General features: G+C 37.2%; 1 protein-coding gene across 1 annotated transcript; it reads left to right on the top strand.

Moving 5' to 3' along the window:
* Positions 1-973: 973 nt before the first annotated feature.
* Positions 974-14,897, top strand: LOC108665741 (nonsense-mediated mRNA decay factor SMG9). The gene is made up of 11 exons (XM_018152532.2): positions 974-1,143; positions 4,831-5,429; positions 6,660-6,757; positions 7,177-7,384; positions 7,804-7,971; positions 8,113-8,239; positions 9,431-9,482; positions 10,369-10,484; positions 11,206-11,323; positions 13,177-13,282; positions 13,521-14,897. The coding sequence occupies exons 1-11, from the start codon at positions 1,087-1,089 to the stop codon at positions 13,597-13,599; spliced, it is 1,728 nt and encodes a 575-aa protein (XP_018008021.1). The 5' UTR covers positions 974-1,086; the 3' UTR covers positions 13,600-14,897.
* The last annotated feature ends 363 nt before the right edge of the window (positions 14,898-15,260 follow it).

The following is a 15,260-nucleotide window of genomic DNA, read 5'->3' as shown; positions in this document are numbered from 1 at the left end:
GTCAAGAAACCATCGTCAACTTCCATCAAGCAACCCGGTCGACTTCCATCAAGGAGTTGCATCTGCCACGCAGAAGCAGTTGAATTCTCGAGTTTATAGTACTTGGACGCCTCATAAATTTGGCCGCTGAGGGACACATTCCGATACAGCCAGAAACTTTCTCTAATTCGATACGCAATCTCCAGACGATGGAAGCCGTGATGTCGCTCGTAGATCTTTAGAACTTTTCGAAGAATGTGTTTTGAATTCTTAGAATACTTTATTTGATACTCAGTGACTGAAGGCACACGAGAGAAAATGATATGAACTGTGGAAAAATTGAGTGCGCGATGTGCTAATAACAATAGATTTGTTTGTGCACTAAATAAACCCAAATTCATGTACGAAGTCCAATGCAGTGTTAGTGCACTCAAAATTATAAATGCAAAATTAAAATTAGGATAAAAGAGAAAAGTGCATTGACGTCAATTAATCAGTCCTGTCATGGACTGACAGGACTGATTCGTTCAGAATCATGGAACTGTTGATTGACATGAAAACTGAATACTCGACTGCTGAAATACTCAACTTTATTACTATACTCATATTAGACCGGCAAAAAAATTTGTCTGGCCCCTCGCAAAATTTGAATGTTTCAAGAAATTAGTGACAGAAATATAATCAAGTTAATTTTTAATGCTTATTTCAACCAGTTTAACAACAATCTCGTAATCAGATTGGATCTTTGGCAGGTTGGTTTATACACTATAATATTATCTAATCACTACAGACCGATATTTTCTTTTCACTGATAAATCACTCCATGCAGTCATGAAGAACAAATTCTAAGTCAGTAAAAAGTTTATATATATTACCAAACGAATTTACACTAGCATTTTGGAAACCAGCGTGAAACATTAAATATTTTGTTTTCTTCCTCTCATGACGTTCCCCGGCAAGCATGCCACTTCGATACATTCGACATTCAGTGTTCTTGAAACAGTCTAGACTACAGTATCTTCTGGATTTGGCGCTCATGAACGATAATACGTGTATTATGCTGGCGTACATGACCTTCAAAAAGAAAAATTTTACTTTTTGGTTAACATGAGTTCATTTGAAAGAAATTCTTTTCCCAGGAAAAGAGGAACTTTTCCAAGGAAGGTAATTAACACATGGCATATTACTCAAAATCTCAAATCTTACTTGAAGACGAATACCTACCTATATAAACTAGGTTTAAAGTCATGAAATAGCTAATCAGTCTTAGCCTTAAGCCTATAATAATATTTCTTTGCTGCGAGCTGCGTTACCCCACAAACACCTGCCTATCGCTATCAGTTCATTTTCAGTTGTAACATCAAACATGGATTTGTACCTAAATTAGCCTAATTATTGTTTATCTCTTTTGTAGTGTCAATTTAGGCTACTTGAAGTTGAATGGGCCTATGTAAAAATTGAATGTATTTTGAAGGAAATTCTAGTGTTTTTTTAAGTGAATGACTAGGTTACACTAAGCCTTTAAAAATAATTTGCTTATTGGGTTGTGTGATAGGTATAGTGAATTATTGAAACTTCTAGAAGTTCTAGCTAATTCCTGTAGTTTGTACTCTGTAGATAAGATTAGGTATATTTGACATATTAATAATATATTATTGTGTAGTAAAAACACAGTAAAAAGTATTTGAAATTGTTTTGAAGAAAAATATTACTATTTTTATCATAGACCATTTTTTGTGCATACTGCATGGGTTATAATTTATAGCTAATAGCAAAGATTTCTTAATCCTAGGTATATATTTTGGGTTCTATAGATCAAACTGGGAAATTTAACCATTAGGGTAAACGCGGTATATTCCGACATCGTAGGTAATTCCGTCACTTCTCTAGTTTTTCCTTTATATTAAGCTTTGTTTTAGTTCCATGCGTTCATTGATGGTTGAAATGATGACGTCATACATTTGCGTGTCGAAATACTGCAAAAACACTAGGTCTTGGCCATCTAGCGGGAAAATATTGAGATCCAAAGAGAGACAATGCATGCCACGTGGTGAGATCATCGAAAAATGTGTCAAATTTGACAGTTGACATGGCTCTACCAAAGAGTGAATAACTGTTTTTATAGGAAGAATATTATGGTTTGAGACTTTTAAATTCGTCTGTGAATATATTAGGAATCCTTTAAGTATACTTGTATTTGCTGATTTCAAGTCGTAAATAAATTAATAGATGATTAAGTTGAGATGTTTGGATTTCGACACATGAAAACTAATTCTGACACAACTTGAATTGGACACACACAGATCGTTCAAAGCTTTGTACAAAAATTGAAATTTGCTTAATTAAAAGCCTAATAGCTGTTAATTAAAACGTAATTAAGTAGTGTTCAATATTCGTTAGTGTTCTAATTCAAAACCGTGTTGTATCCCAATACAGCTCACACAGCAAACGGAATTCGAACACGTGGATGTCGGCAATACGTATCAGTTAAATTTAAAGCGCTGACGCAATACGACTCACCACGTGTCGGATGTTGCCACACAAAATGACGGAATATAGGGATTTGGTAGGTTTCCATTCTAAAGGCTTTTTAATAAATATGGCAACATTTTGTAACGTTTCATCGTTGCTGACGCGTAGTGAAGTGTTTTGAGAGTCATGTGAAGGCAACAGAACTTATGTAATGCATACGGTTTTTTTTATAGTTTTTCATTTCTCGATGCGTCCTTAAAGTGTCGGAATATACCGCGTTTACCCTAATTAGACAAAACCTTTGTACTAAATTTGGCCAATTTCATCTCTTCTTATAGCCCTTTCAAATTTCTTTATTGTAAAATATTAAAATTACTTTTTGTCACCCATGGTTTTTGATAATCACCTCTGAAACAATTGTTTTACCAACAATTTTAGGAAAAATACAGTAAAAACTATCATTTTATGAGGAATTTTACAATTGTGGTTAAGATTAAAATTTTGTTACTTATTATTATAATCTGGTGACTTCTATGTTAGAAATTTTTTATACTTTTTGAATCTTGCATCCCAATCCTGCATCCTTTTTGAAAAATAGATAGGTGGTAATCATCTATCAAGAATCTTGCAGGTTGCCCATTGCAGCTCCAAAAATGGCAGGAGAGCTCTAGTTGCAATATAAGTAGATATACCTATTCCATGCCAGATTCTGGTGATGTTACAAAAAATTGTTGACAAACTATGCAATTTTTCTTACATATTATAGAAAAAATTTGATCCAAATTAAAAAAAAGTAGCTGTAAAATCAGTTGAAACCATGGCTCTAATTTTATCTAAAATTAATTTTTTCAACATAAGAAGCTACTGTGCAGAGTTTAGCAATTGTGTTGGCATAATTAGGAAATTAGGTCCAGAGTGTCACCACTCACCAGTATTATTGAAGACCGTAAAATGGGGTAACTTAGACCGCTTTTTTTATAAATGATGCAATTTTTTTACTAGCTAAATTAAACTTGAATTGAAACATGCAAAATACAGGTCTATACTCTAGCTTCACTCACCATAAATTGCTGGCTCCTGCCTCTCATAGTCTTTAGGTAATTTCAAAAAAAGTGATGGTCTTTGTTACCCCAGCTCTTGGGGTATCTTAGACCGGGTGGTAAAATAGATTATATTTTTTGGTAAAATAACTCCAGGCTTTGGTGCATTGTAGTAGAACTCTTCTAGTTACATATGCAAATGACAAACTTGAGGAAAGTGTCATAGTTTGCAAATGGGGGGCACCGCCCCATAATGAGGGAAATGTAACTACCTAATGGCAGTCCCGATGGGGTAATATTGACTGGCTTGGAAATTAAGTTGAAATTACCATATATAAGACTCTGTATAGTCTGAAACATAAAGAAAATACATAAATAGGCTGTCAAACATAAAATATGTTATATATGGTAATTTCATATTAACTTCCAAGCCGGTCTATGTTACCCCATCAGGGCTGACATTAGGTGGTCTAAGTTACCCCATTTAGGGGTGGTGCCCCCCATTTGCAAACTATGACACTTTCCTAAAATTTATCATATGCATATGTAACTAGAAGAGTTGTACTATAATGCATCAAAACCTGGAGTTATTTTACCAAAAAATAAAAAAATTGGAGGGGGTACTCTGGTAGGCTTTGAATAATAGCTTTTTTTTATGGGTCAGATTTTTAATTTTTTAACCTATTAGATATGCAAACTTTTTAAATCTTTCTATTGTGTTATGTAGCCTCAGTATTAGGTCTTTAATGCCCATTGACAAAATTTTTCTATGTCAAATTGTTTTTGTGTTTTGGGGGTTTTTGTTAAAAAAACAAAAAGTGGTCTAAGTTACCCCGCCAGTCTAAGTTACCCCATTTTACGGGATTTCTTACCAGAACTGCCTTAACCTTCAAAATATTTTTGTCATGAATGCATGCAAATAAAATAGGTTTTTAACAAGATACCTACATGTTGGCAAGACATTCTGAAGACTAATATTTTGATGCTGATGTGTTGCTAAAGATTTTTGAATATTTACCCACTCTCTGCACCATGGATTAATGAGAAGGGATCATGTTTTGTATGATACTGTGTGCAGGTGATTCGGCTAGATTTTAAATTACTGCCAGTATTCATTATGCCCAGCAGCCCAGGAAGCATTAAAAATTTTCTGTATATCAATGTTTTTTTATATGTATTGATGTTTATCTTATTAATTTTGAAAGGTTTCAAAAAGTTTCAATGGTTCCTCCTGTAATGAAAGTTGGTCTCAGCTGGTTGCTTATAATTAATTATCTGATGGATGGAGATTACTTTTAAACATCTTATTTCTTTTTTTAACATTTTTTTATTTATTCAGTCAGATCGAGAGTTGGAGAGCTTCTTGCCAGAAACAATGAAAAATCCAAAGGTTTTTTCTGGACACTCAAAATCTCATGGCTACCATAAACCTCTTTACTCTCATGTATCTGATGAAACCGACCAAAAATTGTACTGTGAATCTGCTAAGAAGTTCTCAGGCAAGCAGAACAAAGAAAATAGGCGCAATGGATACAGCTATGAAGATTACAGTGGAGCATCTACAGAAGAAGGGGATTTCAGTACAAGGAAAATTCACAATGCTTGGGAGAGTGAAGCAAGAAGGTCTCCCCAGCCAGTCTTCATGGGAGCTAAAAAGATAATGAATCCAATGATGAAAATTAGCAGCGAGACTTTTCAGACTGCTGCTTTGGACACTTTGCCTGCCATGCCATCTTACATGGAGTCGCAAAGATCTTCTCCCAAGATTGTTCTTAATCGGAATATGAAGATGGAAGAAGACAAAGAGCCAGCCAAAATTCAAATTCTGAAACCCAATTCTGAATCAACCCAGTCAAGCCCTTCTTCTGTACCAGTCATTCTCTCTCGCTCTAAACCTCTTCCTGAGAAGGAGTTCAAACAACCACATTTGCTTGGCATGTAAGTTATTGGATGTGTAATGTGTGTTGTATAATGTCATGTATTTCTTCCTAATTTACCTAATATTAGTTACAACTGCCTAACCCAAGAATTATATTTTACTAGTTTTAGTCCCTGCAGTAAAGAAAGTCATGGCTGTTTTCAATACCGTAAAATGGGGTAACTTAGACCACTTTTTTTTCTATGAATGATGCCATTTTTTTACTAGCTAAATTAAACTTGAATTGAAACGTGCAAAATACAGGTCTATACTCTAGCTTCACTCATTATAAATTGCTGGCTCCTGCCTCTCATAGTCTTTTTGTAATTTCAAAAAAAGTGATGGTCTTTGTTACCCCAGCTCTTGGGGTAACTTAGACCGGGTGATAAAATCAATTATATTTTTTGGTAAAATAACTCCAAATAACTCCAGGTTTTGGTGCATTGTACTAGAACTCTTCTAGTTACATATGCAAATGACAAACTTGAGGAAAGTGTCATAGTTTGCAAATGGGGGGCGCCACCCCATAATGAGGGAAATGTGACTACCTAATGGCAGCCATGATGGGGTAATATTGACTGGATTGGAAATTAAGTTAAAATTACCATATATAAGACTCTGTAGAGTCTGAAACATAAAGAAAAAACATAAATAGGCTGTCAAACATAAAATATGTTATATATGGTAATTTTATATTAACTTCCAAGCCGGTCTATGTTACCCCGTCAGGGCTGACATTAGGTGGTCTAAGTAACCCCATTTGGGGGCGGCGCCCCCCATTTGCAAATTATAACACTTTCCTAAAATTTGTCATTTGCATATGTAACTAGAAGAGTTCTACTACAATGCATCAAAACCTGGAGTTATTTAACCAAATAATGAAAAAATTGGAGGGGGTACTCTGACAGGCTTTAAATAATAGTTTTTTTTTGTGGGTCACATTTTTAATTTATTAACCTATTAGATATGCAAACTTTTTAAATCTTTCTATTGTGTTATGTAGCCTCAGTATTAGGCCTTTAATGCCAATTGACAAAATTTTTCTATGTCAAATAGTTTTTGAGTTGTGGGGGTTTTTGTTAAAAAAACTAAAAGTGGTCTAAGTTACCCCGCCGGTCTAAGTTACCCCATTTTACGGTACTTTACTTATTGAGTTAACAATGTTACTGAAGGCTATTCAAAACCAAGTAAAAAAGTAGTGTGTGTGTATGTGCCATCAAATCTCTCAATTAATGTTTCTTTTGCTGCAGTGAGAAGAAGAGTGCCGAGCGTGAGGTATTGCGTAGAGGAGCACCACTTACCATCTATGACAAAGGTCTCAAGCCTTCAGTTTTCAGTGACCTTGAGAGTGAGTTTTTATCTTTGTATATCTTGGTGTAATATTTGCTGGTGTTCATTAACTCCTAACAGTGTTACACCTTTTTATATTTTCTAATTTAATACTGTGATAAAGAACATGTTTAAGAACTTTTCCTAGTTTTTTAGGGCTCTTGTTAATAAAATGTTTAACAACTTTTTATAACAAGTCCTTAATTAATTTTCAAATGCCTTTTGTAAAGGAGATGCAAATTTAAATGTTTTTTTATGCATGCAACAGTTTATTTGAGGTATGGAACCTAATCAGCTGCAGGTTAAATGAGAAAACATTTCTTTCAGTTATGGGAGCTCATACAATAAAACAGCTTTTGTTTATTCAGCAGTTTGGTTAGTGTAATGCCTCGCTGCAATTATATTTCTCACTCATCCATTGGTTTTATGACATTTCAGATAAAGTTGTCCCATCCAAGGAAATGCGTCAACCATTCCGTCTGATTGATTTAGACTTCAAGCTGTGTGAGGGCCACACTGCATTCAATGCCTACCTTCTGGAGCAAACCAACTTCCTGGTGGTGGGGGTGATTGGCAGGCAAGGTGTTGGCAAAAGTACTATTGCCTCACTGCTGTTGCAGACCAAACTCAACCCTCCAGCTGGCAGGTGTGTCTTTCAAGCTCCCAATTTAACACACTGTACAAATTACCTATTCTTGCTTGTAAATATGTGGGAATAATTTAATAATACCTGGTAGCACTCCCATGAGTATCTTATAAGAACTTTGCAACCATAACTCTTTTCACTGTACGTACACTAAGAATAATTCAGATTTTTGTTCCATTATTAAAATTCTGGCATCATGAATACTTTTTATGACATTTAAAAATGTACATACTGTGCAATAGCCAAAACTAGGTAGGTACTCGCAATCAACTACCTCATCATTTCATTTTGTTCTACTGTGCATTCAAGTGCCCGTTTTACATGGAACTATCCATTTATGTGTGTGCCTTCAACTGCCCCAATTATGTATTAACATTAACTATCATTAAAAAACTCACAATCAAATATACTGTTTACAGTGACCGTGGGTTTCGAGTAAGTGGTCGTTCAGAGCTGCTAAAGGGTAGCCACTGCACGGGAGGCTTGGATGTTTTAGTGACGCCCCAGCGTCTCATCGTCTTGGACTTCCCTGCCCTGCTTGCCCCAGGAGCCATGGACACCACCGTCGGGACCTCTGACTCCCGCATGTTGGTTCCACTTGCATGGTTTTTGTCTGTAAAAGACATTTAAATCTAATTATTTATCATTAAATTTATTGCGGTTCTTTTTTATTTACATTTTAAATGAATTGAAACCATGCAGACCCTGACTCCCCTGTTCTCGTGCAGACCTCTGGAGATGCTGGTGCAGACCAGGTCACTGCAGTTTATGGCGCTGGCGCTACGTGTCTGCCACGTCGTGGTCGTCGTGCAAGACTCCAGGGAGCAAGGAACTGAGCTGCTCAAGTGTCTTCAGGTCTGTACAGAGGTCTTCAAACTCATTCAGTTTATTACTCAACTAAACCGCAAACTAACTCATCTTGTTTCTAAGGGTTAACCTTTGTCCCTGTTGCTCTCGCTATCGTCTTTTCTACTTGTAGCTCAATGCCTGTTAATTAGTTAATCTCATTCTGCTACAAGTTGACTTTATATCTACAGTGTCATTACCGTTGTCAATGCTTTATAAATAGAGGCCCAGTAACAAGTGTTTTGATGCTGGGCTTCCACAAATTTTTCGTCACTTTTTAGCGCATTTTCTCATTTATGGAAAAAATGCACTATTGTGCTCGCCATGTCCGTCTGTCTGTCTGTCTGTCCGTCTGTCCGTGACCTCAAGTTTTCGTCAACGAGAAATACGCTCTCTGTCACTCACTGCAGTGAGTACTGAGTAATATTTTTTACATCGAAAAACGGACCATGCCTTTTATTGCCTTGAATGAATTATTAATTGGCTCTCGGTTTAAGAGCCACTGCCCCAGATCCTGTAATTATACACGCTTGTTTTCAGTACTACACAAATTTTATGATTTATTGTTTATTTTTACCTAAAGTTTGATCGCTTGGTCATTTTCCCAACACAAAGTACATGATTTTTTTCATCTTCTTAACGACACAAAGTTCATAATTTTGAAGTTATCAAGGTAATTATGCTCAACTTCTCATCCCTGAAAAAAGTTTCTTACTTTATACTGATACTAAGGTATGGGGCTTTATTCCGATGCTCTGCTGTTGACACTGATAAAGTTTATGACGCTCGAGGCCTATATATAATACTTAATTTTCTGACCATTTGATGAATATCATTTCAGTTTAAACTACAATATAATTTAAACGCATAAATATTTCATTTCAATATCATAAACGTGAACTCTTTCATTCATTTTCATTGTTGTATGCCCGTAAAACATGAGTTTTCTGCATAGGTACCCTTTGTCTCTGGCATTGCTGTATTCTATAGAACCATATCGAGTATTCATAAATTTTTGAACAATTTTAACAGAGGAATATACTTCAAATATATTTGTACCTACCAATAATGTCAATGATTTCACTAAATTTTCTATCAAATACATTTTAATTGTTTGCATTGCAGTTCATCGTATCGTAGGTAAAGAATTGTTCAGAAACGCTCCTGGAGTGTAATTATATTTAATTTTCTGTATTGCAGGCTGCAGCTGTCGTTAATCGATCTGATGAAGCAACGGGGACTCACACCATACGTATGTATAACTCGTTCACTTCATTTACAGTCTCATTTAGAAATACCATATATGTTTCTAGGCTGCATGTTAGCCAATGATTACCTCATTCATTTAATTTGTAGTCCACTTTAAAAGAAGAATATTTGTTCCTTCACGGCATTTTCCGTGTATTTGCGTCATTCACTTCATAATTGTCTCATTCATACACCCTAATTAGGTTCAATTCATACAACCCCTTAATGGGTTCAACTAGCATCTGTCTCATTTTTCGGTTATAATTCTGGGCTAGATAGTTGTGAAGAAACTAAGATAATAACGTTCTAGCTACTCTGTCTCGTAGTCACATTGGACTACCTGGTATTTTTATTTATCATTCACCAAAAATTGCCGATTTCTTGCATAACTTCATTAGATTGAAACATTTTAGCTTAGAGTGAATTTGAAATTTATTTTGTGCAGATGAATGAAAGGAAGAAGAATAGGAAGAACACGTTTTGTCAACCAAATTTTTGTAGCTCAATGCTTTTGTGCAAGTCTTAGCAACTGTGTGTGTATCGACGGATCTTTACATCTGTGTACGTCGTCATCAATCTTTACCAAAGTATCTTTAGTACCATTTATACCACCATCGAGTACGTACGAAAGTGAATGTAGTGATTAGTTTTTCCAAAAATGAATTCAGTAACCAGTCTTTAAAAAGTATATGTAGTGACCACTTTCTGAAAAAGTGGTTGTAGTGACGTCTTTGCGAAAGTAAAAATGCGACCAGTCTTTGCTATTTAAGGACCAATCTGCCAGATTTTACTGTAGTGACGCTATGTTAGGTGGGATATTAAATATATCTGTTCTAGAACTAGTTGCTTAGTTACCGCGTGCGCTATATCTTGCTTCATTTATGCTGCAGGCTCTACACCGGACTTGTGCGGAGAATCAAAGCCTCTGGTAAGCTCCACGGTGATGGTTGTGTGCAACAAGATGTCATCAGCTCCTCCCAGTCTGCAGGCGTTGACCTTCATTGAGGTATAGTAATTCATTTAACCATTAATTTATTTACCTTATATAGCTTCTTTTTGATTCCCAATAATATTCTCTGTCTTTCTAGCAACCCCTCTTGATCAAAATTTTTCTGTTTCTTCCGTTTTCGGTCAAGACGTTTCTTCTTGGTCTTATTGTGTAATCCCGAAATGTTGTCCAATACAGTCTACTGATCTCAAATTTCTGCTAAAAGCGTGAAGCGAGCGGTACAAATTTCAGTAGGGTGTCAATTTTTCTTTAGGTGACATACATGATGGGCATATCTGACTTGGCCACGTGTACCGCAATTTGAGAATGTAAAAATTGAACTTGATTAGGTCCTTGAAATTTAATCATCGCCGTATCTGTGACTCATAATTTTGTTGGATATCGTCACTTTCAACTACTGTTTATTTCGAATTTTTGAGCTAAACTATTACCTCTTTAAATAGTGACACACTTTAATGGCTTCTCTGTCTATTATTTTGGAATTAATTACTCTTTTTTTAATTCTATCGCTCTTGTAACATAAATCCAGAAAAAGTGTACATAATCTTGATCTTGAAAGTCTTCCCCTCTACACTTTTTAGTAAATTATTTTCACTTGTAAATGAGAAATGTCCACACCAGCACTGATTCATACATTTCTTCAATTTTAAGCCAATTTGTAATGATTATTTTGATAGGTTATTCTTGAAAGAATAACCTAAGAATTCTTACTTCTCAGCGCCACGTGAGCCGTCACCTGAGGCCAGGTCTGCTGAACATGAGCAGTGGTGTGGGGGAGGCGCCCAGAGGAACGGTCAATCTCTTCACTCTGCCCTTCATCCGCAACTGCGCCAAGGGTATGTACTTTCTTAGCTGGTAATAATTGTAATCGGACTGCTTAGCTCAACTGCATTAAATATGATACTCTGCCCTTCATCCACAACTGCGCTAAGGGTATATAATTTCTAAGCTCATATTAATCCCTATCGGCCTGCTTAGGAATAAGTCTATTTGCACTAGGTACGATTCTCTGCCCTTCATCCACAACTGCGCTAAGGGTATATAATTTCTAAGCTCGTATTAATCCCTATCGGCCTGCTTAGGAATAACTCTATTTGCACTAGGTACGATTCTCTGCCCTTCATCCACAACTGCGCTTCAGCGGTAGCACCGGAAGGAAGTTCCCCTCCAGGTGACCAGGCGCCCGCAGACCCCACAGGGGTCAGGGCCGGGGTTAGGGTGAATACCCGCCATCAAGAGGAGGAGGGCAATGGTGACTTGGTCAGATGGACGAGCTGCGGCCGAGGTTAGAGAGACGGTAGGGTAGAAGCGACGCCCCGCATGGGGGCGCCACCAAGCCGAAAAAAACGGCCCGCAGCAGGTCCGGGAGTTGTGTCCGTGTTTGGCCCAATGGAGCGACGGGTCGCACCGGAGGGGTCCATCCACCACGAAGAGGTCCGGACATCGGATGGTATTAATCTCTATCGGCCTGCTTAGCTCTACCTGCACTAAGTATGATAACGTGCCCTTTATCCACAACTGCGCCTAGGGTAAATACTTTCTTTGCTTGTAAAAATCCTAATCGGACTGCTAAGGAGCAACTCTACCTGCACTAGGTATGATTGTAACCGTGCGAAAATCTGCAACGTGACAAGTTTCAATTCTCAGCAGGACAACAACATCACTGGAAAAGAGCGTTGACTCGCCGATTAAGCCTATTGTCTTCTCATAGTTCCCAGCACACCAATTTCAATCCAGTCCGTCTCACTAACTATACGATTCTTATTAGTCGTTCCAGGCCGCTTGCCCTTCATTTCTTGACAACTTGTTCCATAAGTGTGGTAGTGAACCAAATGAATTTATGCCTTGAAAAAGCAGTAATCTAGATTATTTCGTTCCTAAACGATAGAGATACCTATATAGAAGTATAATTTTGTGTTGTTAACACTGTTTAAAACAACACGCAATTCACAGTGTTCAACACGCAACAAACTCAGCAGCTGCCTCTTGGTTTGAACGACTGTTACTCCATTCTGTGTCACCTGGAGTCGTACTATAAAAAATAATTAAAAGTTCGCAAAATTGTCAGCTAATAACTGACAACGTTTCAGGCTAAACCCACCATTCACAGACAATAAATCTGTAGCTACCTGTACCTGAGTGAGTTTTGATAATGCGGCACATAATGTGGACCACTTTGATTTCTACAATTCTTACACAGAACTCAACTGGCTTTTAACATGACCGCTTCTATCTCGTCTTCTCGACTCATACACGAACTTCATTTTTAATGGCACCGTTTATGTGTAGCTTTATCATAATGATTGATTAACTGCCATTTTCACTTGCCGTTTCCTTATCTGTGGAGTGTCTTAGCAGCAGCTTCACAGTTTCTAGCGTCAGTGGAAATATTTGTTTATGTACAATTTACATCTTTTATAATATTGATGGTGTGTAGGTATAGTAAATGAGTATTTTTGTATTCTTAATGAGTAAAGTCGAGATTATTGACTTCAGCCATAGTCAACAGTGACTTTTGAGGCTTGGGCATGCTTTCTACATTTAGAAATAATTAACTATCGAGTTGAAAGATTATCCTTGCAGGTTCACATTTTCAATGGTATTTTGTATCAGTTATATCAGTTTCAGTATATCAGTTTCAGAAGCCACGAGGCCAGTATTCATTATCGCAATTTAATATCTTCTACAGAGAGGAACTCGCTGTCGCCCTCCATGCAGACGCTGCGATCGGCCATCATGGGCCTGGAGCGCAGGAGCTTCCCTGGCTATGACTCGCCGCCGACTGAGCGAGCCTGGTTAGTAATGACTGATTTCCATACTCAGCTTAACTGATTAATTCTCAAATTCTTATTTGAATCAAGTCTTTGGTTCATTGTCTCATATGAACTCATTCTTTCTTCAAACTATTATATTTAATCCTCTGTAGTTCAATGCAAATACCAAATAATGTAGTTGTAAGCATGTGAAAAATTTATTTTCTTGTAGTGCTTATTCTTTGTGGTGGATGTTCTCAATTTCTTGAACACGATTCAGGTTTGAGTACACGGTTCGTCAATGGGAGAAAATCCTGAAGTCCAGCCTCTACCTGGACTACAGTCGCCTGTTCCCCTGAGTTTGAGCCAGCGCGTAGGCCTGAAGACAAGGCCGTGTCCTCATAGCATCACAATAATACCATACTGGACAAGTTTGTGCTCAAACCACGACTCGTCCTTATGTCTATTACGACTGACTAGCGCAGAAGACAACTCTGCAAAGATTTGTTCGGGTGGAGGCCTTCATGCATGACTCGGGCTTCCTGGCGCAACGGAACCCAAGTAACCGCAACAGCGGTCCGCAAAATCGAGCGAAATGCTGCATCTCCAGCGCACGGTTGCTCTCCAATGATGGTTGCAGTTACATCTGAAGCTCTCGAGACCTGCGGATGCTCGCTAACTTCGTCTAATCGCTCGTCGTCCGTCTTGCGTCAGACGCTAATCTGTCATAAGTGCAAATCGTCGTTGTTGGAGGCTCTTTGATTTTGGGAGAGTTTGTGAATGGTTCCAAAAGAAAATGTATGTTTCTGGCCTCTGATAGGAAATTGTTGCTTAACTGGTAGATGAAGAACTTTTTTATACTGATTCTAGGGAAAATAAAGTTTTCTCTCTCCCTGGATTAATATAATCTCATAATCGAACAATATGAGAAAATTTAATATAGCAACTGAAAATATTTTTTGTTGTTGGTACTTTTTGTAAAATAATTTTCTTATCGGCATCCTTTAGTCAGCAGCTTTCGATTTTGAGTGATTCAAAAGGAAGCTAATTTTCTTGTGATGAATGCAAGAAATTTTTATGCATCGCACTGCTCGGCGGCATTGAATATCTTTAAATTTCTAACGCAGTTGGCGACTAAGAAACTGGATTTTCTTGACGAATCATTGTATATATAGCCTGATTAACGGGGTATTCTCTCGCTCGCTCGACGACTTACTTGATTAAGAAAAATACTTTTAGAGCTCGCTTCTTCGCTTTAACTGATTACAGAATAGCTTCCCAAAAATGATTGAGAGTTTCACTTGTCTTGATCGTATCTGCACATGAAATGCACGCGTTGGATTCGTCTTATCTATTTTGTGAGCACTTCCTACTTAGGAAACCGTTGGGTTTAGCGTGCTATGTACATCAAATTTTTTCTATTTTAATCTTCGAGATTTTTTTTCGAATATGGGGTTCACTCTAGGATGTACTCCCGAAAAAATCCTCCAACATTAAGTTTTTTTGTCAATGTATCGAGTATTTTCATCACATTGATTTTTATTTATTCCTAAATTAGCCTACCTACAACTCATTGCGTGCAGCATCGTCGTAGCTCTAAAAATTTTCTAGCGTAAGCATTGCATGTTGTTTTCGTAAATAAACTGTAATAAAATGATTTTAATTATTAGACCAAACCGGAAATCATCTTATGCGTATTTTTTTTTTTTTTTTTTTTTTGTGGGACGCTTCTTGTAAGTTTATTTGGTTACGGAAGAGGAGACGGACTTAGCCAAGTCAGTTCCTGGAATTGCTACCCTAATGTCTTGACTCGAGAACGTTTGACCATAAGAGTTTCACCTTTTTAAATACGATTTATTTCTGGTACTTGTGACTCGGTTGTATTGGACGAGATGGTGAACCTTAGTGGCTAAGATTGTTCTGCCTCATGTCCTCTTTACCTATTGACAGCTGTGCGACCGGACCGTACCTGATCTATGAACATATGATATACGAACATGACGTATGTTGGTATTAATGT

Source organism: Hyalella azteca, unplaced genomic scaffold (assembly GCF_000764305.2).
Source record: "Hyalella azteca isolate HAZT.00-mixed unplaced genomic scaffold, Hazt_2.0.2 contig10453, whole genome shotgun sequence".
Taxonomy (NCBI): domain Eukaryota; kingdom Metazoa; phylum Arthropoda; class Malacostraca; order Amphipoda; family Hyalellidae; genus Hyalella; species Hyalella azteca.
Note: the sequence above shows the minus strand (reverse complement) of the source record. Positions and strands in the feature narration are given on the sequence as shown.